The sequence below is a fragment of the Delphinapterus leucas genome, chromosome 1 (assembly GCF_059928025.1).
Source record: "Delphinapterus leucas isolate spDelLeu-1000000601 "Yukka" chromosome 1, BTC_Dleu_Yukka2, whole genome shotgun sequence".
Taxonomy (NCBI): domain Eukaryota; kingdom Metazoa; phylum Chordata; class Mammalia; order Artiodactyla; family Monodontidae; genus Delphinapterus; species Delphinapterus leucas.
In genome coordinates this window covers 79165050-79189684 of record NC_143129.1, presented here as the reverse complement: position 1 = coordinate 79189684, position 24635 = coordinate 79165050, and the positions used below count along the sequence as shown (strand labels likewise).

Here is a 24635-nt window from a genome sequence, read left to right as displayed (position 1 = left end):
AATAAAATGGATGGTATTTGGTGATTGATTGTTACAGATATAAGGAGCATCTCTTTCTTCCCTACCACTTTTTACATTAACTGTATCATATTATTGGTATTCTGGTGTTATAGTATCATATACATATTAATATTATGTTATCATATTCTCTAGTTAAGCCCTTAAACTTGTCCTGAGTATAAACTCCCTGTGGGTAAGGGAAAGCTTAAATCTTATTTCTTTAATGTTTCTTATTGAATTGAATAGTTATCTAAATGGGAAAAGAATTTGAAAAAGAACAGACGCATGTATATGTATAACTAAATCACTCTGCTGTACACCTGAAACTAACACATTATTAATCAACTATACTCCAATATAAAATAAAAAGTTAAAAGAAAAGAATAGTTACCAAATACTCATACCAGAAACCTAAAAGTTACCCTTTGTGCCACTTTCTTCTTTACTTTTGGGATTGATTTGTGGTAGATTATTTTTTTTAAATTTATTTATTTTTTTTATTTTTTGCGGTACATGGGCCTCTCACTGTTGTGGCCTCTCCTGTTGCAGAGCAACAGGCTCCGGACGCACAGGCTCAGTGGCCACGGCTCACGGGCGCAGCCGCTCTGCGGCATGTGGGATCTTCCCAGACCGGGGCACGAACCCATGTCCCCAGCAACAGAAGGCGGACTCTCAACCACTGCGCCACCAGGGAAGCCCTAGATTGTTATATTAATGTCTTGTGGTGAATCATGCCTGGTGGTATCCATGCTCTTGAGTAGTCCTGGCCTACCTCGACTCTGGTTTTGGCCAGATGACTTGCTTTGGAGAATAGGACCTCAGCAAATGTGATACAAGCAAAGGCTTGATGGGCTACTGCCCCTGAGGGCTTATTGCCCTCTTAGAACCTCATCTTGTGCCTCTTGCCCCGTCTCTAAGTCAGTCTCACTTCACTTATTTAGTTCATTCTTTCTATTTCCTCTTTCTGCCATCTCTTCAGGTCTCAGAATACATGCAACTTTCTTAGGGCAGTCTTCTCTGATCTAAACTAGGTTAGGTTCTCCTGTTATAAGCTCTTAATGAATCCCATATTTGCCCTTCAAAACACCTAACACAATGTAATGTTTAAAGTCCAGTTTCCCCAACTGGACTGTAAGTCTATGAGGGCAAAAGCTGTGAGTGTCTCATTTACCATTGTATCTCCAAGTGCCTAGCAGAGGGCCTTACATGTAGTAGCCACTCAATAAACACTGCCTAACAAATGAATAATGTTTCCAAAGTTTTAGTTAAATAATAGGTAACCAATACATTTTAAAATTAATTTTGTGTTCTTGTGAGAAATGTTGGACTCTAGACCCTAGCTTTGCAAACAAGGGAATCTATCTTTATGTTTTCTAAAAAATACAAAAATCGAAGGTGAAAGGTGAGACAGATTAAATAGACTGTCACCCACAAGGAAATATTTAGTGCAGAACCATTTAGTAGATACATGAAAGGATTCATAAATATTTACAATACCATGTAGCCGGGTCTGCCCACTGCCATCATCCTTTGCTACCATCTCCATTGAATTGTAATTTTCAAAATGAGCTAGTGTTTCATTTGAGGATTTCCATTCTAGCATCAGTGAACTGAAATTATCAAACTTTCTCCTGTGTTGATCAAACACTACCAGTTCCAGGACTGTGTCTCTCAGGCTTGATACAGGAATCTGTATTAAAATAAAAAGTAAGAAAAGAAAAGAAACAATAGTTTAAGAGGTGGTAAGATATTCCTGAAGCCAGGGATCATGTTTTCTCCCAATATTTTTTCTTTGACAGTCTTCAAAGGTACAGATATGGTATAGTGAATACCATAAAAGAATGGTAGAGTGAATACCTATAGATACTTCATCTCAATCCACCATTTGCTTTCTCTATCTCTCCCTCTACTTTCATACTCTCTGTGTGCGTGTTTGTATGTGTGTGTGTCTTTTTTTTTTTTTCCAAATGATTTAGGTATCATGGCACTTTACCCCTAAATATTTCAGCATGCATTTCCTAAGAATGAGTAGCAAAAACTACATTATCACACATAAGAATATTAACATTAATTCAGTGTTACATACTGTATAGTCAATATTTCAATTTCCCCAAATGTCCCCCAGAATGTCTTTTATACCTGTTTTAAATTTTTGATCTAAATTTGATCTTGACAGACTTCCCTGGTGGCACAGTGGTTAAGAATTCGCCTGCCAATGCAGGGGACATGGCTTCGTGCCCTGGTCCGGGAAGATCCCACATGCTGTGGAGCAAGTAGCCCATGAGCCACAACTACTGAGCCTGCGCTCTAGAGCCCATGTCCACGACTACTGAGCCCGCGTGCCACAACTACTGAAGACTACATGCCTAGAGCCCGTGCTCCGCAACAAGAGAAGCCACCACAATGAGAAGCCTATGCACCACAATGAAGAGTAGCCCCTACTCGCTGCAAGTAGAGAAAGTCCGCGTGCAGCAACAAAGACCCAATGCAGCCATAAATAAATAAATAAATAAATAAATAAATAAATAAAAGAAATTGGCTGGTCTTTGTCCCCAGTTCTTGAGAAGTAACCCTAAACCCTTGGAATTTCCTGAGTGATAGGAGTGTATCTGTTATTCATGATGGACCCCTTGGATCACACTTGAGTTTATACTTATAAGATAACTCAGGATGGGGGCTGGTCATGCTAGAAAAACCAGCCATGTGATTATAGTGATGGGACTTTGAGCCAGCTGATACCAACCTGACCTCCAGGGAGGGGAGGGGGGTTAGAAGTCGAGTTTAAACATGTGGTCAATGATTTAATCAATCATGTTTATGTAATAAAACCCCTATAAAAGTTCTGGACACCAAAACTCTGAGGACCTAAATGAAACCTAAATGAAATAGGAAAATTCAAAATATACAAGCAAGCAAAACTGACTCAATAAGAAATAAAAAATCTGACTAGATCTATAACAAGTAAAGAGATTGAATAAGTAATTTAAAAAAACAACACAACATGCCACAACAAAAATCCTAGGCCCAGATGGCTTCACTGGTGAATTGTACCAAATGTTTAAAGAGTAATGAATACCAATTCTTCACAAACTCTTCAAACAAGTAGAAGGGAAGTGAATACTTCCCACCTCATTCTGTGAGGCCAGTATTACTCTGATACCAAACCAAAGATACCACAAGAAAATAAAACTACAGATTAAAATCTCTTCTGAATATAGATGCAAAAATCCTCTACCAAATACTAGCAAGCTGAATCCAGGAGTATATAAAAAGGTTTATACATGATAAACAAGTGGAATTTATCCCAGGAATGCAGGGTTGGTTCAACACATGAAAATCAATCAATGTAACACACCATATTAATAGAATAAAAGGGAGAAAAACACACAATCATCTCAACAGATACAGAAAGAACATTGAACAAAATGTGAAACTCTTTGGTGATAAAAACATTCCACAACCTATATACTTCCTCAACCTATATAGGGCATCTATATTTCATAGATGCCTATATAGGGCATCTATGAAAAATCCACATCCAATATCATACTTAATAGTTATAGGTTGGAAGCTTTGCCCCTAAGATCAGGTATAAGACAAGATGTCTGTCCTTGCCACTTCTACTGAACATTGTGCTGGGGGTTCTAGCTAGGACAACTAGTCAAGAAGATAAAAAGAAGGCATCCAGATTGGAAACGGAGAAGAAGTCTGACTGTCTCTATTTTCAGATGACATAATCTTGTGTATAGAAAACCCTAAGGAACCCACCAAAAAAACTATTAGATCTAATAAATGAGGTCAGCAGTGTTGTAAGATACAAGATTAACATGGAAAAATCAGCTGTATTTCTATACAAGAGCAACAATCTGAAAATGAAATAAATAATTATCTTTATGATAGCATCAAAAAGAATAAAATATTTAGGAATAAATCTAACAAAAGGAGTGCAAGTGTATACTCTAAACCAGGTGCTCCCAACCCCTGGGCCACGGACCAGTACCGGTCTGCGGCCTGTTAGGAACCGGGCCGCACAGTAGGAGGTGAGAGGCGGGCGAGGGAGCAAAACTTCATCTGCCGCTCCCCATTGCTCACGTTACCGCCTGAACCATCGCTCGCATTACTGCCTGAAACATCCCCCCGCACCCCCTCTCAACCCCATCTGTGGAAAAATTGTCTTCCACAAAACCAGTCCCTGGTGCCAAAAAGCTTGGTGACCACTGCTCTAAACTACAAAAATTGTTGAATGAAATTAAAGAAACCCTAAATAAATGGAAAGATAGCTCACATTCATGAATCAGAAGACAATATTGTTAAGATGGTAATGCTCTCCAAATGAATCTACAGATTCAATGAAATTCCTGTCAAAACCCCTGCTAGGGGCTTCCCTGGTGGCGCACTGGTTGAGGGTCCGCCTGCCGATGCAGGGGACACGGGTTTGTGCCCCGGTCCCGGAAGATCCCACATGCCACGGAGCGGCTAGGCCCGTGAGCCATGGCCGTTGAGCCTGCGCGTCCGGAGCCTGTGCTCCGCAACAGGAGAGGCCACAGCAGTGAGAGGCCCGCGTACTGCAAAAAAAAAAACAAACAACAAACAAAAAAACCCTGCTAGTTTCTTTGCAGAAATTGACAAGGAATCCTAAAATTCATATGCAAATGCAAGGGACTCAGAATAGCCAAAGCAATATTGAAAAAGAAGAATAGAGTTGGAGGACACATACTTCCCAATTTCAAAACTTACCACAAAGCTACAGTAATCAAGATAGTATGGTACTGGCATAAGGACAGACGTATGGATTAATTGAAGAGATTTGTGAGCCCAGGAATAAATCCTCACATTTATGGTTAATAGATTTTCAACAAGAATGCCAAGATGATTCAAAGGGAAAGAATAATCTTTTTAATAAATGGTGCTGGATCAACTGGATATCCACATGCAAAAGAATGAAGATGGACTCCAACTTCACACCATATACAAAAATAAACTCAAAATGGATTAGAGGCCTAAATGTAAGGACTAAAACTACAAAACTCTTAGAAGAAGTCAAAAGCATAAACACTCATGCCCTTGGATTAGACAATGGTTTCTTAGATATGACATCAAAAATACAAACAAAAACAACAACAGAAGTGATGAATTGGACATCGTTAAATAAAACCTTTTGTGCTTCAAAATACACCATCAAGAAAGTGAAAGTTTAAAAAAAGAAAGTGAAAGTACTCGCTTCAGCAGCACGTATACTAAAATTGGAATGATACAGAGAAGATTAGCACAGCCCTTGCGCAAGGATGGCACACAAATTCGTGAAGCATTCCATATTTTTAATAGACTGGTGGTTGTCAAGGGGGAGGGGGTGGGAGATGGATGGATTGGCAGTTTGGGATTAGTAGATGCAAACTGGTATATACATATATACCAGAATGGATAAACAAGAAAGCCCTACCGAAAAAAAAAAAAAAAAAAAAAGAAAGCCCTACTGTATAGTACAGGGAACGATATTCAATATCCTGTGATAAAACTTAACGGAAAAGAATATGAAAAAGAATGCCTATGTATGTCCAATAAAAAAATTAAAAAAAAAGAATGTATATATATGTATAACTGAGTCACTTTGCTGTACAGCAATAATTAACACAGCATTGTAAATCAAATATACTTCAATTAAAAAATGCAGAACAATCAAAAAAGAAAGTGAAAGACAACCCATAAGATGGAAGAAAAGTTTTGCAAATCACATATCTCAAAAAGACTTGTATTTAGGATACATGAAGAACTTGTATAACAATAATAAAAGATGAACAACCCATAAGACTGGAATAGACTTCTCCAAAGAAGATATATAACTGGCCAATAAGCACATGGAAAGGTGCACAATGTCATAAGTCATTGAGAAATGTAAATCAAAACCACTATAACATACCACTTCTCACACACTAGGAAGGACATAATCAAAATAACAAACACATAATCAAAATAACAAACATTAACAAGTATTGGCAAATGTGGAGAAATTGGAATTCTCATATGTTGGTAATGGAAATGTAAAATGAGGTAGCCATTTTGGAAAACAGCTGGAAGTTCTTCAAAAGGCTAAACATAGAGTTACCATATGACCCAGCACTTCCACTCCTAAATATATACTCAAGAGAGCTGAAAATATATTCGCACAAAAATTTGTGCATGAATGTTCATTGTAGCATTATTCATAAGAGCCAAAAAATGGGAACCACCCATATATCTATCAACTGACAAAATGTAGTATATCTATATAACAGAACTCAGCCTTAAAAAAATAATGCAGTAGTGATTCATTCTACAACCTGGATGAATCTTAAAAACATGCTAAATGCAAGAAGCTACATGTAAACGCCATATATTCCATTTATATGAAGTGTCCAGAATAGGCAAATATAGAGAAAGAAAGTATATTAGTGGTTTTCAGGGACTTAGGGGAGGGGGAAGTGGGGAGTGACTGCTAATGGGTGTGGTGTTTCTTTTTGGGGAAATGAAGATGTTCTGAAGGTAGATAGTGGTGATGGTTGCACAACTCTGATTTGCACACTTTTTAAAATTGAAGTAGAGGGGTCCGGCAAAAAAAAAAAAAAAAAATTGAAGTAGAGCTTAGTTAACAATATTACTTGCACACTTTTAAACAGGTGAATTTTATGGTATGTGAATTATACTCAAATACAAAAAAAGAAATAAATGCTAAAGTATGGAGGATCGTGTTTGCAACTTACTCTTAAATGGTTCCAGGAAAAAAGTTGTACTTTTCCTGGAAATTTTCTATAAATTTAAATTATTTCAAATGAAAAAAAAAGATATTGAATGACAATGCCATTATAGAGATAACTTCTATTCTGCTCCATCTAAGTGCTTTTTAAAAAAGTGAATAATTTATAAAGCTCAAATAATAGTATTTAATGTTGAATTTGTTTCTGAAAAAAAAATGAGTTCCTAACCTGCAACATCTCATAAGTTCTTTTATAATAAAAAGGCAGTATAGCAAGAAAGTTAATAACGTGTGCTTTGGAGTCAGATGGAAAATGCTACTTTCTAGCTTTATGACCTTGGGAAAATTACTCAACTTCTAGGATCCTCAGTTTCTTCATCTGTAAAATGGGAATAATTAATGGATTGTTCTATTCTGCAAAGGCTAAGAAATGACTCCTATTTTCCCATGCTTGGAATCATAGTTAACCTCATTTAGTGTATAGTCTGATGTTCTAGTTTCTAGGTTAGATAACTCATTTATTCCTCATTTCCTGTTGCCTACCTTCTAGCTATGCTATTGTTTATCATTATTTTTCATATGGGTTTGGAGTAGAGGTAAATTCTATAAGTTACTAATAATGCTAATAAAAGATTTAGTAGGGAAGGATACTAGCAAACCAATTTGGAAGTTATTTAGAGAGTTCTCAATTGCCTATTGTCATAGTTACAAGCTGACTATGTACCTAAGTACAACAAGCAAAGTCACTAAGTGTCACTAAGTATAGCCAACTCTAACCTAATTGAATCACCATTTCTCAGACACTATCAGAGATTGGATAACAAATAAAAGAGTTTCCTTAACTTCAATAAGACAAAAGCTACATTTCAGACCATTTATCTTAAAGCAGGTTAGAGAAAATGTAAATTAGTTGGAGACACTGTACTCACCAGTTGTTTGTTATGCTGTGGCAGAGGACATGGTTGGGCATCAGCTGGCACCTTATATACTGGAGATACTGATATGCTGGCAGGGTGGGCACATATGAAGCGTACCTGCACAACTTCTACAGCTGGACTAGGGTTCAGGACACCTGGATGATTTCCAATTTGGAATGTCAGAATCTTTAAGAAAACACAAGGGCAAGAGAGATAATTGTGGGTAGACACTTGATGTCAGTTGTGCCAATCTAAACGTGTTAGAATTATTCAAATTCCAGTATAGAGTCCCTTTGGACATTATAATCAGGCAAATCCCTTAAAGACACTATAGTTCTTAATTATCTGTGCTAAGAGAAACAAGGATATCATAGAAACAAAGGGAACATTAAAAAAATCTAACTGACCAATTACTTCAGTCTTTTCCTCCACCAAATCTTTTGTTACCAGTTGGCAAAAAGTGGAAAAACTAATTTGTGTTTCAACTCATTTCTGGTGGAAATACTAATGAATAACAATGTGAAAACAAAAAGAAGCTAGAGAGCTTCAAAAGGGGGTAATTAGGATTGAAATCACTAATAGCTAGTCATATATACAATACAGTATACTAGAGATATTAAAATGAAGCTCAATTGATTACAGCACAGTTCTTATTAAGTTAAAATCATACATGGATTCCCTAAGGGCTGGTTAGCTGGGCTATGCCTCATAGTCATACTTTAAATTCTCAATCCTGGTCAAACTGAAAACCTTTGCTACTGGTTTTGGTAGAAGCAGGGTGCAGCTATGGATAAAGCCATCACTACCTCTAAAAATAATCAAAACTAATTAAACTGATAAAGGGCAATATACTAATTACTCTTATCAACACAGATCTAACTCATTCTTCAAAATTGATAACCATAGATGACACTTTAAATTTCCCTTCCTCACATTCTTTGGAGGTGGAAAACTATATATCCTCTAGTCTAGGCAACAGGAAATGAATTATAGTGATAAAATGATTGAAATAAGCCCCCTACTACAAAAAAATCTTGAACCATTTGGTTGGTGAACTGTTAGAATTCTCAGATGAGTAAACCAAAATCTTTGGTGTACATTTAAAGAATAGTAAGCTTTAAAAAAAAAAAAGATCTTTTAATCAATAATTAGAATTTTCCCATCTAGTACATAAACTAAATCCATTAGAATCTGAAAAGGAATGGCTAGAAGTACAAAAGATTTGGAGTATTATTGCTAAAAGAAATGTTAGAAAAAGATCATTTTCCTACTTGTTCCCCTAAATCCAGGCACAGGACCCGATAGATGTACTGATTCTGTTTTCTCTGTGCTGGCAGCCGGACTTGTGTTATTCTAATTTTCTCTGTCTTCTCCATGCTCAGCTCCAAAAAGAATCGTGAGGGCTCCAAGATCCATGGACGAGGGCCCCCTTCAAATATCATTTCCTTTACAGAGTGCCATGTCACCAGTGCCACTTCCACAGGGTTTAGAGCCTGATGACATTTAAAGAAATTAACTCCTGATTAGTTAGAGAATTCAACAGTTTTCTAAAGTGAAAAACTGGTTATATAACTATAATGTAAATGACATTAAACTTAATTCCCAAATTAGGAAACATATATGTTATGCCTCTTACTTGGAATGCTTCTCAACCTCTGTACTAATTTAGATCCCACCTATCATTCAGCCTAACTCATGTGTCAAGAGAATCCATTAATTTATGTCTAATCATTCCAGACCAAAACCACTTCTGTATCCTCTAAGCTCTTATAGTAATTATCTCTACCATTAATTTGTATACTTGTTTATCCCCTAATGCTATTTAAATATGTCAAATCTTCATATATATACATCTAATAATTCTTGTTACACTGTCTAGTTATGTAAACTTAAGAGAAAAGAGTATCTTATACCCCAAATTTTTGAAAGAATCTCTCTTCCTCAGTGGGATTTAGTACAATGCTGTGCACATAAAAAGTATTGATAAATAAGTGCATAAACATTTTTCTTTTTTTCTCTTTTTTAAAAAATTGAAGTATAACTGGCATATAATATTACACTTAGGTGTGTAACATAATGATTTGATATTTTTATACACTACAAAATGATCACCACAATAAGTCTAGGTACCATCTGTCACCATATTACATAAGAATTTTAAATGGATATTTTATTAAAGTATCAAAGAACTCCTGCCCTAAAAATATGAAAATAATACATCTATACAGTTCATATGTTTCTCAAAGAACTCTCACCTAAGAGGTAGTCAAGACAGGTATTATTCACTCCAGTAAACAGAGGAGTTGTATCCTACTTATAGATGAGGAAACTGGTTTTTGGGGAATGAAGTATTCTCAAAGTGTAGGGGTTTTTTTGTATGGTACACAGTGTCTACAACAGTGACTAAGTGACAAAATGAACTACAGAGTTGAAGCAATCATTCTGAAAATGTAAGCAAACCGTGTTTTAATATTTCTTTCCTGAACTAGTCAATCATATTTATTATTGAATACTATTAACATTAAACATTCCTATGTCTAATGGCAGTATTCTCTTAAAAATGTATATATAATTCAATTTAACAAATATTCATTGATGGCCCACTGGTGATACAGTAATAGAAAGCCAAAATAAGGTCCTGCCTCACAGTGGAGCTAATAGTCTGGAAAAGACAGATTTGAAGTAGGTAAAGAGTATAATGAGTGTTACAAAAAGGCACAGTACAGAGTGCCAAACAAGCCTCAAATAGAAGAAATTAAACTAGTCAGAGGCTTCATGGAAGGCTTTCTGAGAAAGCAAAACTGGAGTTATTCCTTTTTCCTAGATGTATATAGTCCAAAATTAATCAGATCAACTGAATTGAAATGATGTATAAAAGGACAAATTGAGAACTATATACCATGTACCAAAACATAAGATTGATAACAAAAGTAAAACATACATATATTTTTCAGCAGCTAAAGAAAAAGATACATGACCAAATTACTAGGTAGAAAAAGAAAATCATCATCTTACTTCCTTTCCTTTAAGGATAGTTTTCATTCAGGGGAGATCTGATTTGTGGGACATTCAATAAATATAAAATTAGGGTAAGGATAATGATAAAACTAAGAAAAAACCTCATGAAATGACCAGGCGTTGCAGCCTAGCACTTTCACTTAATTAGGCAAGTAGGATGATTCATCCACTAAGAGAATGAGTGAAATATGCTCAAGCCATATGTTTAATACTTAGGCTGCACAATGTACAATGAGGCCAACTTAAAATGCAAATATATATATATATATATATATATATATAAAAATTTTTTTTTTTTTCGGTACGCAGGCCTCTCACTGCTGTGGCCTCTCCCGTTGCGGAGCACAGGCTCCGGACGCGCAGGCCCAATGTTCACGGCTCACGGGCCCAGCCGCTCCGTGGCGCGTGGGATCTTCCTGGACCGGGGCACAAACCCGTGTCCCCTGTATTGGCAGGTGGACTCTCAACCACTGCGCCACCAGGGAAGCCCAAAATGCAAATATTAATGAGCAAGTTATCTTTTTAAAATTAATAACTTACCTTGCTTCTTTCATTGACAACTTTTTCCCTGTGGATGCCTCCTCATCCTAAGAGGCACTGAGTCAGTATTTGTCAGTATGTATCAGCAAGAACTTGTAGACATCAATTTTTTTTGTTGTTTATTTTTAAAATTTTATTTTACTTTCTATTATTTTTGGCTGGGTTGGGTCTTCGTTGCTGCGTGCGGGCTTTTCTCTGGTTGCGGCGAGTGGGGGCTACTCTTCGTTGCGATGCGCGGGCTTCTCATTGCGGTGGCTTCTCTTGTTGCCGAGAACAGGCTCTAGGCACGCAGGCTTCAGTAGTTGTGGCTCGCAGGCTATAGAGCGCAGGCTCAACACTTGTGGCTCACAGGCTTAGTTGCTCTGCGGCATGTGGGATCATCCCGGACCAGGGCTCAAACCCGTGTCCCCCGCATCAGCAGGTGGATTCTTAACCACTGTGCCACCAGGGAAGCCCCTAGACATCAATTTTAGCTCCTGAAGGACTCAAATATATAGAAAGCATGCCAGGCTCTATCTACTTTTTTTTTTTTTTGCGGTACGCGGGCCTCTCACTGTGTGGCCTCTCCCGTTGCGGAGCACAGGCTCCGGACGCACAGGCTCAGCGGCCATGGCTCACAGGCCTAGCCGCTCCCCGGCATGTGGGATCTTCCCGGACCGGGGCATGAACCCGTGTCCCCTGCATCAGCAGGCAGACTCTCAACCACTGCGCCACGAGGGAACCCCTCTATCTACTTTTATCTTTTTATTTTTAAAATTATTTATTTATTTATTTAGGCTGCTCTTAGTTGCAGCACGCAGGATCTTCGTTGCGGCGTGCGGGATCTTCAGTTGTAGCATGTGGACTTCTTAGTTATGGCATGCATGTGGGGATCTAGTTCCCAGACCAGGGATTGAATCTGGGCCCCCTGCATTGGGAGCATGGAGTCCTACCCACTGGACCACCAGGGAAGTCCCTATCTACTTTTATTTTGAACTGCCACCTGTTGTAATATCCCAATTATAATGGACCAATCCTTGGGGGCCAAAATGATGACTGTTGTGCTGAAAATTTGTAAGTATAAAGGGTAAAAGATGATTGACTTCCCTCCCTAGGGTGGAAGGTTTTCTTTCAGAGTTCTTCAAAAGAGAGTATACTAATATTCTATATCTTCTTCCAGGTGGTGTTACAAAGATACATACATATGTGAAAATTCAAACAGTACCTTAAGAGACTTCCCTGGTGGTCCAGTGGCTAAGACTCTGCGTTCCCAATGCAGGGGGCCTGGGTTTGATCCCTGGTCAGGGAACTAGATTCCATATGCTGCAACTAAGAGTTTGCATGCCGCAACTAAAGATCCTGCAACTAAGACCTGGTGCAGCCAAATAAAAAAAATAAATAGTACCTTAAGATTAGTGTACTTTAGTATATGTTTTTTATATCTCAGTAAAAAAGAGAAAGAAAAAGAGGAAAGAAAGCAAAATATCTAAAACTTGTTGGGACTTCCCTAGTGGTCCAGTGGTAAAGAATCTGCCTTCCAGGGGCTTCCCTGGTGGCGCAGTGGCTAAGAATCCGCCTGCCAATGCAGGGGACACGAGTTCGAGCCCTGGTCCGGGAAGATCCCACATGCCACAACTACTGAGCCTGCGCTCTAGAGCCCAAGAGCCACAACTGCTGAGCCCGCGTGCCACAACTACTGAAGCCCGTGCGCCCCAGAGCCCGTGCTCTGCAACAACAGAAGCCACCACGATGAGAAGCCCGCGCACCACAATGAAGAGTAGCCCCCACTCACCACAACTAGAGAAAGCCCGCACGCAGCAACAAAGACCCAAGGCAGCCAAAAATAAATAAATAAATTTATTTAAAAAAAAAAAGAATCCGCCTTCCAATGCAGGGGACACGGGTTTGATCCCTGTTTGGGGAACTAAGATCCCACATGCTGCGGGGCAGCTAAGCCCGCGCGTGCCACACACCACAACTAGAGAGAAGCTGGCGCACCACAACTAGAGAGACGCCTGTACACTGCAACAAAGAGCCCACATACCACAACTAAGACCCGACACAGCACCCCCCAAATAAATAAATAAATAAATAATAAAACTTGCTGATACAACTTATAAATATTCCTGTGGCCAAAACATGATAGCATAAACTCCCTGATACTCAGATTTGATGAGGGAGCTGTGGGTCTAAAAACAAGAGAGTGGTAAGTAAAGAGAACATAAATATCACTGATCTTTAACAGAGATCACAGATAGGTAGGAAGCCCCCAGGTGGACATGGTGGGGTCCATGAAAAGATATGGCAGTTCTTTAGCATGAAATATCTCACCTTTAGGGGTTCATAAGCAGCAAATGTGGCACTGCTCTCCAAATACTCTTCATATTCAGTCACACTAACTGTTACCAAAGTATGGCCCAGAGATTTGGCTGCTATATGTGCACTGGAACAGTGTGTTGGTCCTGGTCTTTGAATACCTGCAAATCAAAAAGCATGACTTCAGTAGGGTAATAAGCCATCAGTCCTCAAGGAAATCAGGCTATAGAAATACAAGAATTTTAATATTTTAAAAAATTCTTAATCTCACACACTACTAGACCCCAATTATTTATATTAAGTTGATATAAAATAATGTTCCTTCTATTAACAGATATATATCATGTAAGACACAGTTCTATGTATGGTGAGGATACAAATATGAGCAAAGATCCTGACCTCAAGGCATATATAGTTTAGAAGGGGAGGGTGAACATTTACATAAATTGAACTATTAGTAGAAAATGATAAGCATTATAGAAGTCTAGAAAACAGAATGATTACTTTTAGCTGGAGAGATCAAGAAAGGTTTAGATATGCAGAAGACAGTATCTTAAGCTGACAAATAAATGAACAAAGATAGAAATATAAATGAGATACAAATGAGTATATGAAAGAGATATATGGGAAATTTTAACTAAAGTAGTTAGTTTAGCTAGAGCCATACATGAAGCCAAAGCATGAAGTTCCAAAAAGTAGGTTGGGTTACACTGTAGAGGACCTTTAATACTAAACTAAAAGGATTTTGGCTGTTGTCCACGGGCAGGGAGAACCCTCTCAAATTTTTTTTTTTAATTGAATTGTATACTTTTTAAAATAATTAATTAATTTTAATTTTTGGCTGTTTTGGGTCTTTGTTGCGGCACACGGGCTTTCTCTAGTTGTGGCGAGCAGGGGCTACTCTTCGTTGCGATGTGGGGGCTTCTCATTGTGGTTGCTTCTCTTGCTGCGAAGCACGGGCTCTAGGTGCGCAGGCTTCAGTAGTTGCGGCACGTGGGCTCAGTAGTTATGGCTTGTGGGCTCTAGAGCGCAGGCTCAGTAGTTGTGGCACACAGGCTTAGTTGCTCCACGGCATGTGGGATCTTCCTGGACCAGGGCTCGAACCCGTGTCCCCTGCATTGGCAGGCAGATTCTTAACCACTGCGCCACCAGGGAAGTCCACCTCTCAAAATTTTTGAGCAGGAAAATTAATTTTGAAATTGAGCTTCATGAAGATCTATCTGGTAGCCATGATTATCAAAGGCAAGGACAGTTGGAGGATATCATTAAATTCTCAGTGAGAGATAATGAGGGCCTAAAAATGGGGAGAGACAGCCTAAGAACAGAGGAGAGGTGAGAGATATTGTATAGTATAATTAACAAGGGCAAAAGAGAAGTCCAAGTTGATATCAACCTTATAGATGTATTGGGAGAATTAAATGAGTTAGTATATGAAAAGTATTCAGAACAGAGCCTAGGAAATAGAAATGCTAAACAAATGTTAGATGCTACTACTGTCATTATTATTGATGAAAAAACAATGGTGATCAGGATCAAATATGAAGTTCCATAACGGTAAATGATATTGATCCTTATGGATAGCTTATTCATATTCTTTTCTTATTAAAAAGGTATTTTCTTTTACAGAATAAATTTTATATATATATATATACATTAAATGGCAATACAGTCCTCTTAGAAAGAGGTGTAGTATATATATTAAAGAAAGAAAGAAAGAAAGAAAGCAAGCAAGCAAGCTTGAGGCTGGAAAGAGAAGCCTTTAATATGACTAAAAACTGATAGTCTGGCCACAATGAAGCCTGGACATGTTATTCAATTTTTGTGCCTTTGTTTCTACATCATATTGTAACACCTAATACAGGCAGTTGACAGAATAAATAAAAGTATTATAAAGAAAGGTAATATCTAAATTTAATTTTTAATTTTTTTGGCCACACCGCGCGGTTCGTGGGATCTTAGTTCCCCGACCAGGGACTGAAACCGGGCCCTTGGCAGTGAAAGCCCAGTGTCCCTACCACTGGACCACTAGGGAATTCCCAATGTGCGAATTGAGACTGTAATTCATAGTTTCTGAATTGTTGATTGGTCCTTTAATTCAAAGACAAAGAAAGGAAAAAATAAAAAGCCTACTCTTACCTTCTTTGAGAAGAGTGAAGACTCCTTGCTTATCCATGTTCAAATCCAAGGATAAATGAGAGCAGTCTGTGAACGCGATGGCCTCTTTGGTTTCCTTATTTACATGATACATGGCAATGGGGATTTCTATAATCTGGCCAATCTCTACATCAGCATGAAATGGTAACATTTTCATTTTGTTCAGTTTCAGAACACATATCTGGAGGGGAAAAAATTAATCTTTCAAGAAAGTTATGTTAGGAAAGTCTTAGAAGAAAAGAAAGCATTTCTTTTTTTTTGCGGTACGCGGGCCTCTCACTGTTGTGGCCTCTCCCGTTGCGGAGCACAGGCTCCGGACGCGCAGGCTCAGCGGCCATGGCTCACGGGCCCAGCGGCTCCGCAGCATGTGGGATCTTCCCGGACCGGGGCACGAACCCGTGTCCCCTGCATCGGCAGGTGGACTCTCAACCACTGCGCCACCAGGGAAGCCCAGAAAGCATTTCTTAAATATTTAAATATACATATACATAACATATATGTATGTTTTGTGTTTGTGTGTTAGATGCTGAACCTGTCACTCATTTCATTCCTTAATCAATCGACCTCTCTAAAGCATCTAACACCATTCAACACGAGTCTGGCAAAATATGACCAGCGCACAACTTTCTTGACTTTTGTAAGCTAAGAATGGCTTTTACATTTTTAAAGGGCTGTAAAATAAAAAGCAACAATGACAAAAAAGAAGACTATGAGATAGAGACTGTATGTGGCCTACAAATACTAACATATTTATAAATTAAAATTTTTTAAAAAAATTTATTTGTTTTATTTATTTATTTTTGGCTGCATTGCTGTGCTTCTTTGCTGTGTCTGGGCTTTCTCTAGGTGCGGTGAGCGGGGGCTACACTTCGTTGCAGGGTGTGGGCTTCTCATTGCTGTGGCTTGTCTTGTTGCAGAGCACAGACTCTAGGTGCACGGGCTTCAGTAGTTGTGGCACGCGGGCTCAGTAGTTGTGGCTCGAGGGCTCTAGAGCGCAGGCTCGGTAGTTGTGGTGCACAGGCTTAGTTGCTCCACGACATGTGGGATCTTCCCGGACCAGGGCTCGAACCCATGTCGCCTGCATTGGTAGGTGGATTCTTAACCACTGTGCCACCAGGGAAGCCCTAACATATTTACTAACTGGCTCTTTTTAACTAAAAATTTGCTGACCTCTGACATAGAGCACTTCCTCTTACTTGATATCTTTTTCTTTTTTTTTAACATCTTTATTGGGGCATAATTGCTTTACAATGGTGTGTTAGTTTCTGCTTTATAACAAAGTGAATCAGTTATACATATACATATGTTCCCATATCTCTTCCCTCTTGCATCTCCCTCCCTCCCACCCTTCCTATCCCACCCCTCCAGGCGGTCACAAAGCACCGAGCCAATATCCCTGTGCCACGCGGCTGCTTCCCACTAGCTATCTACCTTACGTTTGGTAGTGTATATATGTCCATGCCTCTCTCTCGCCCTGTCACAGCTCACCCTTCCTCCTCCTCATATCCTCAAGTCCGTTCTCCAGTAGGTCTGTGTCTTTATTCCTGCCTTACCCCTAGGTTCTTCATGACATTTTTTTTCTTAAATTCCATATATATGTGTTAGCATACGGTATTTGTCTCTCTCTTTCTGACTTACTTCACTCTGTATGACAGACTCTTGGTCTATCCACCTCATTACAAATAGCTCAATTTCGTTTCTTTTTATGGCTGAGTAATATTCCATTGTATATATGTGCCACATCTTCTTTATCCATTCATCCGATGATGGGCACTTAGGTTGTTTCCATCTCCAGGCTATTGTAAATAGAGCTGCAATGAACATTTTGGTACATGACTCTTTTTGAATTTTGGTTTTCTCAGGGTATATGCCCAGTAGTGGGATTGCTGGGTCATATGGTAGTTCTATTTGTAGTTTTTTAAGGAACCTCCATACTGTTCAGCATAGTGGCTGTACCAATTCACATTCCTACAAGCAGTGCAAGAGGGTTCCCTTTTCTCCACACCCTCTCTAACATTTATTGTTTCTAGATTTTTTGATGATGGCCATTCTGACTGGTGTGAGATGATATCTCATTGTAGTTTTGATTTGCATTCCTCTAATGATTAATGATGTTGAGCATTCTTTCATGTGTTTGTTAGCAGTCTGTATATCTTCTTTGGAGAAATGTCTATTTAGGTCTTCTGCCCATTTTTGGGTTGGGTTGTTTGTTTTTTTGTTATTGAGCTGAATGAGTTGCTTGTAAATTTTGGAGATTAATTCTTTGTCAGTTGATTCATTTGCAAATATTTTCTCCCATTCTGAGGGTTGTCTTTTGGTCTTGTTTATGGTTTCCTTTGCCGTGCAAAAGCTTTGAAGTTTCCTTAGGTCCCATTTGTTTATTTTTGTTTTTATTTCCATTTCTCTAGGAGGTGGGTCAAAAAGGATCTTGCTGTGATTTATGTCATAGAGTGTTCTGCCTATGTTTTCCTCTAAGAGTTTGATAGTTTCTGGCCTTACATTTAAGTCTTTAATCCATTTTGAGCTTATTTTTATGTATGGTGTTAGGGAGTGATCTAATCTCATACTTTTACATGTACCTGTCCAGTTTTCCCAGCACCATTTATTGAAGAGGCTGTCCTTTCTCCACTGTACATTCCTGCCACCTTTATCAAAGATAAGGTGTCCATATGTGCGTGGGTTTATCTCTGGGCTTTCTATCCTGTTCCATTGATCTATCTTTCTGTTTTTGTGCCAGTACCATACTATCTTGATTATTGCAGCTTTGTAGTATAGCCTGAAGTCAGGGAGCCTGATTCCTCCAGCTCCATTTTTCGTTCTCAAGATTGCTTTGGGTATTCGGGGTCATTTGTGTTTCCATACAAATTGTGAAATTTTTTGTTCTAGTTCTGTGAAAAATGCCAGTGGTAGTTTGATAGGGATTGCATTGAATCTATAGATTGCTTTGGGTAGTAGAGTCATTTTCACAATGTTGATTCTTCCAATCCAAGAACATGGTATATCTCTCCATCTATTTGTATCATCTTTAATTTCTTTCATCAGTCTCTTATAATTTTCTGCATACAGGTCTTTTGTCTCCTTAGGTAGGTTTATTCCTAGATATTTTATTCTTTTTTGTTGCAGTGGTAAATGGGAGTGTTTTCTTAATTTCACTTTCAGATTTTTCATCATTAGTGTATAAGAATGCCAGAGATTTCTGGGCATTAATTTTGTATCCTGCTACTTTACCAAATTCATTGATTAGGTCTAGTAGTTTTCTGGTAGCATCTTTAGGATTCTCTATGTATAGTATCATGTCATCTGCAAACAGTGACAGCTTTACTTCTTCTTTTCCGATTTGGATTCCTTTTATTTCTTTTTCTTCTCTGATTGCTGTGGCTAGAACTTCCAAAACTTTTGAATAAGAATGGTGAGAGTGGGCAACCTTGTCTTGTTCCTGATCTTAGTGGAAATGGTTTCAGGTTTTCACCATTGAGGATGATGTTGGCTGTGGGTTTGTCATATATGGCCTTTTATTATGTTGAGGAAAGTTCCCTCTATGCCCACTTTCTGCAAGGTTTTTATCATAAATCGGTGTTGAATTTTGTCAAAAGCTTTCTCTGCATCTATTGAGATGACCATATGCTTTTTCTCCTTCAATTTGTTAATATGGTGTATCACGTTGATTGATTTGCGTATATTGAAGAATCCTTGCATTCCTGGAATAAACCCCACTTGATCATGGGGTATGATCCTTTTAATGTGCTGTTGGATTCTGTTTGCTAGTATTTTGTTGAGGATTTTTGCATCTATGTTCATCAGTGATATTGGCCTGTAGTTTTCTTTCTTTGTGTTTATCATATTATTGACCTTAGGAAAAATCTGTGTTGGCTTCCCATTGTTGACAGCAGGGGATCTTAGTTCCCTAACTAGGGATCAAACCCATGCCCCCTGCCTTGGAAGCACAGAGTCTTAACCACTGGACCACTAGGGAAGTCCTGAGGATCATTTTAAAACAACCAACTTGAAAAAGAAAAAAAAATTTTTAATGTGTTACTGTACTTAAATTTAGACATCAATGTCTCAGAGGAGATATGAACGTTTTTTGGAGAGTTGCTTACCTTAATTTCCCCATATCGAAAAGGATTTTGTACATCTCGGGCCAAAACAGTGCTGTTCCCTCTGACCTGACCAGCTGTCGTCACCACTCCTTTAGTGGTTACCATGGCCACTGTTTCATTAGAAGAGGTCCAGGTGAAATTGCCACTGCCACCCTCTACCTATGAAAAAAATACAACCTTATATTTAATTAGTATAGGAAGAAAATTGGAATTTAACTGAAGATGTAAAATCTGGCGAAATAAAGTTTAGGAAATAATAAAACTATACAATAAATTATTTCTGGAACATTAAGAAACTGTGATGCTATATTAAAGTAACTAAATGGGGAAGGGTAATACTAAAGGGGGATTATGCAATGGCAGTATCACAAAATGTCAAAAAAGAGCACAAGGGAGCTTGACAAAACTTTATAAAACTCACAAGGAAAGGATATATGGAAGAGAAGGAAAGTACACCAAGTATTCTTAGGATGACAGTATTCAAGAGCATGATTTGGTTGTCACCCAAAACTGAGTTATACTGCTAGGATTAGGGGGAAATAAGATTTAACATTAACCTTCAATAAATTAAGCTATCAGAGAAACTGACATTTCTTTGTGAATTCTCATTATAAGACATCATACCTGTACTTTATAACGATATAACATTCCCATGGGATGATGAGGAAATGCCAGAAAGTTGGGTGTAAGCTTGATGGGAAAATAAATCTTCACTTCTTGCTGATGTATAAGTGGAAATTTTATAGGCTGAATATTTTTATTCTATAAGAGCAGAAAAAAAGGAGCAAAACAGATTTTATAAGGACTGTTCTTATGGTCTTCTTATGGTCCACATTCACATATAAAGCATCAGCAAAATGGTGTGTTAATAAATTACTCAACCAATTTCTATCAATAAAAGAAAGAAATAAACGTTCCTGTTCATTAGTGAAGCACAGCTACTACATTTCAATAATAATGAAAGGGATTTTGATAGACCTAAAAGAAGTATCACAGTCACGGAAAGCAGTTTAAATTTCCTGAAATAAGAGTTTTATCAGCATAGAAAGGGCAATCATAGTTTCAGAAAGAAAGATCCTTGGACATCTATCAGTTAAGTATATAAATTGTAAAGGCAAAGGAATATTACAAGCTATTCAGAAGAAAATAAAGAGAACATTTAAAGATGCTGGGGTAAGATATTCCCATCCTGCTTAAAAACAAGAGCAGGGTTTAGGGGGGTACCCATACAGGTAAAATAGAGTCCTCACACTCAACTATGTTGGCCTTTTTTCTTTGAAGGAAAACTCTACCTACCTATCTATCTATCTATTTTTTTAAAGAAGCCCTGAAATATTTAGCAACTGTGTCACATCTGCAGTAATGGCTCTGATTTTCTCTTCACTCTCTTAAGGTGGCTAGCTGGATGTTCTTTCAGTTTAAAAGAACATCATTGGGGCTTCCCTGGTGGCGCAGTGGTTGAGAGTCTGCCTGCCGATGCAGGGGACACGGGTTTGTGCCCCGGTCCGGGAAGATCCCACATGCCGCGGAGAGGCTGGGCCCATGAGCCATGGCTGCTGAACCTGCACGTCTGGAGCCTGTACTCCGCAGCGGGAGAGGCCACAACAGTGAGAGGCCCGCGTACGGCAAAAAAAACAAAGGAGGTAATAAAAATTGTACGGCAAAAAAAAAAAGGAGGTAATAAAAATTTTAAACGTCTGACTTCCCTGGTGGCACAGTGCTTAAGAATCCGCTTGCCAATGCAGGAGACACGGGTTCAAGCCCTGAGCCAGGAAGATCCCACATGCCATGGAGCAACTAAGCCCATGCGCCACAACTACTGAGCCTGAGCTCTAGAGCACATGAGCCACAACTACTGAGCCCACATGCCACAACTACTGAAGCCCGTGCGGCTAGAGCCTGTGCTCTGCAACAAGAGAAGCCACGATGATGAGAAGCCCAAGCACTGCAAGGAAGAATAGCCCCTGCTCACCGCAACTAGAGAAAGCCCGCGCATAGCAACAAAGACCCAACACAGCCAAAAATAAAACAAACAAATTAATTAATTAATAAAATAAAAAATAAATTGCATTATGATTGTAGAACAAGGAAATATTGTAATAAGGGCTTCTTTTAGGGTAGTCATAAAATCTTTTAGATTTCTTAGGTGGATCTTGAGTTGGGAATTCAAAGCCCTGAACTAACCATTTTCTTTCCCAAAGTTACCCAGCACACTTAGAAACAACAATCAATAAACCCTATTATATCCCAGACTTTCACTAACATGTTTTATGGCAGCAACTACCTGGTTACCAAAAGCTTTGCCTTCTACATGCACTTAACTATAGTGTCTACAGGTGATAATTTTAGTAGCTGTTTTGCTATTGCATACCATGAACTATCAATGCTCACTTCTTAATCACAAGAAACAGGATCAGTAATGCCTTTAAATCTAATAATAGAGAACCCAGAATCAACTTGGAGATGCGAGTCTCCAAGATGGCCTCCACTGATCCCCACCCCCTGGTATTCACATCCTTGTGTAGTTCCCTCTACATTGTGTCAGGAATGGTTTGAATGACCAATAGAATGTGGTAGAAGTGCTTATATTAAAAAGAAGAAAGATATAAAACCGGTGATCCACTGTAAGATTCTTCTACAATAAGAAACTTAAAAAAGAAACGCATTTTAAATCCAAAGTAAGGAAAAGAAATAGAATAACAAAGGTAAAGGCATAAATCAATGAAAGAGAAAGTAGATAAAGAACTGGAAAAAAGTCAATGAAACCAAAAGCTTGTTCTTTGTAAAAAGCAATAAAATTGATAACTGTCTAGCTGGATTCATGAAGAAAACAAGAGAAACACGAATAACCAATATCTGGAATGAAAGAGACAACATTGCTACAGATCCTACAGACATAAAAATTAATAAGGCAATATTTTGAACAACTTTATGTGATTAATTCAACAATTAGATTAAACAGAAATTCCTTCAGAGACACAACCTACCAAATTTCACTCAAGAAGAAATAACCTGTATAGTTATATATAAATTTTAAAAATTGAATTCATAGTTTTAAACCTTCCCATACACCAATCATTAGAGGAATGTAAATTAAAATCACAGTGATATACCACTTCATGCCCATTAGAATGGCTATTATCAAAAATAGAAAATAGCAAGTGTTGGTAAGAATGTGGAGAAATCACAACCCTTGTGCATTGCTGCTGGAATGTAAAATGACAGCCACTGTGGAAAACAGTATGACAATTCCTCAAAAAGTCAAACATAGAATTGCCATATGATCCAGCAATTCCAATTCTGGGTATATACCCCAAAGATTTGAAAGCAAGGATTTGACAAAATATTTGTATACCCATGTTCATAGCAGCATTATTCACAATAGACAAAAGGTGGAAACAACCCGAGTGTCTATCAATGGATAAATAATAAACAAAATGCAGTATATGCATTTAATAGAATATTATTTAGCCTTAAAAAGGAATGAAATTCTGACATGCTACATCATGGATGAACCCTAATGACATGCTAAGTGAAACAAGCCAAACACAAAAAAGACAAATATTGTATGAGTCCACCTTTTTTTTTTTTTTTTTTTGGCAGTGCTGTGTGGCTTGCGGGATCTTAGTTCCCTGACCAGGGATTGAGTCCACACCCTCAGTAGTGAAGGCGCAGAGTCCTAACCACTGGACTGCCAGGGAATTCCCTGTACGATTCCACTTATATGAGGTAACTAGATTAGTCAAATTCATAGAGAAAGAATATAGAATGGTGGTTACCAGGGAATGGGGATGGGGTGTTCGGGGGGTGTTATTGTTTAAGGGGTAGAGTGAATCAGTCTGGAAAGATTATAAAGGTCTGGAGAGAGATGGTGGTAATGGTTGCACAACATGAATATACTTAATGCCACTGAACTGTACACCTAAAAATGGTTAAAATGGTAAATTTTATGTTATGTATATTTTATCACTATAATAATAAAAGACTTTCCATAAAAAAATTCCAAGCTCAAATAGTTTCATTGTGAATTCTACCAAATATTTATGGAAGAAATAACACTAATTCTACAAAACTCTTCCAGAAAATAGAAAAGAATACTTCCCAACCCATTTTATAAAGCCAATATTATCCTAACACCCAAACCTGACAAATACATTACAATAAAAAACAGAAGAAGGAAAAAAAAAGCTATAGGCCCTCAAAAACATATATGCAAAAGTCATTAACAGAATTTTAGCAAGTTAAATCCTGTAATGTATAAGAGGATAACAAATCATAAGCAAGTGAGGTTTATCCTGAGAATGCAAGATTGGCTTAATATTAGAGAATCAATAAATATAATTAATTCACCATATTTAAAAGACTAGAAAAGAAAAACTATATTGATCACCTCAGTAGAGGCAGAAGAGCACTGACAAAATTCAGCACCAATTCATGATGAAAATTCTCAATAAACTAGGAATAGAAAGGGACTTCTTCAACCTAAGGATGAGCATCTACACAAAATCTATAGTCAACATCATACTCAATGGTGAAAGGGTGAATGCCTTCCACTTAAGGTCAGGAATAAGGCAAACATGTCTACTCTTAACAGTTCTATTCAGTATTGTAGTAGAGGTCCTAGCCAGTGCAGTGAGGCAAGAAAAAGAACTAAAAGGCATATTTATTGGAATGAAAAGGGTTAACTGTCTTTATTCACATATAACATAACTGTATATATAGGAATTCCTAAGGAATCTACAAAAAATTACTAGAATCAGTGAATTCAGCAAGCTTTCAAGATTCAAGGTAACATACAAAAAACCACTGTATTTCTATATACTAGCATGATCAAGTAAAAGGAGAAAATTTACAAATACATATATAGCTTAAAAACATAAA

General features: G+C 38.0%; 1 protein-coding gene and 1 non-coding gene across 3 annotated transcripts in view; one reads left to right on the top strand and one right to left on the bottom strand.

Annotated features, from left to right (window-relative positions):
* The window catches only part of NUP210L (nucleoporin 210 like), an 85121-nt gene that overhangs the window by 32744 nt on the left and 27742 nt on the right, over positions 1 to 24635 (bottom strand). The window contains exons 11-18 of one of the 2 annotated variants that reach the window (XM_089914630.1): positions 20379 to 20516; positions 19755 to 19913; positions 15637 to 15835; positions 13491 to 13661; positions 13338 to 13340; positions 8919 to 9166; positions 7660 to 7833; positions 1498 to 1690 (exon numbers count right to left, since the gene is read on the bottom strand). In XM_089914630.1, the coding sequence (XP_089770756.1) occupies positions 1498 to 1690; positions 7660 to 7833; positions 8919 to 9166; positions 13338 to 13340; positions 13491 to 13661; positions 15637 to 15835; positions 19755 to 19913; positions 20379 to 20516 (1285 nt within the window). The remainder of the gene's footprint in view (positions 1 to 1497; positions 1691 to 7659; positions 7834 to 8918; positions 9167 to 13337; positions 13341 to 13490; positions 13662 to 15636; positions 15836 to 19754; positions 19914 to 20378; positions 20517 to 24635) is intronic. The other variant, XM_022559651.2, reaches the window with a different exon arrangement.
* Positions 5214 to 5320, top strand: LOC115801600 (U6 spliceosomal RNA). Its single transcript, XR_004021903.1, has one exon. It is a non-coding gene; the product is annotated as a U6 spliceosomal RNA (small nuclear RNA).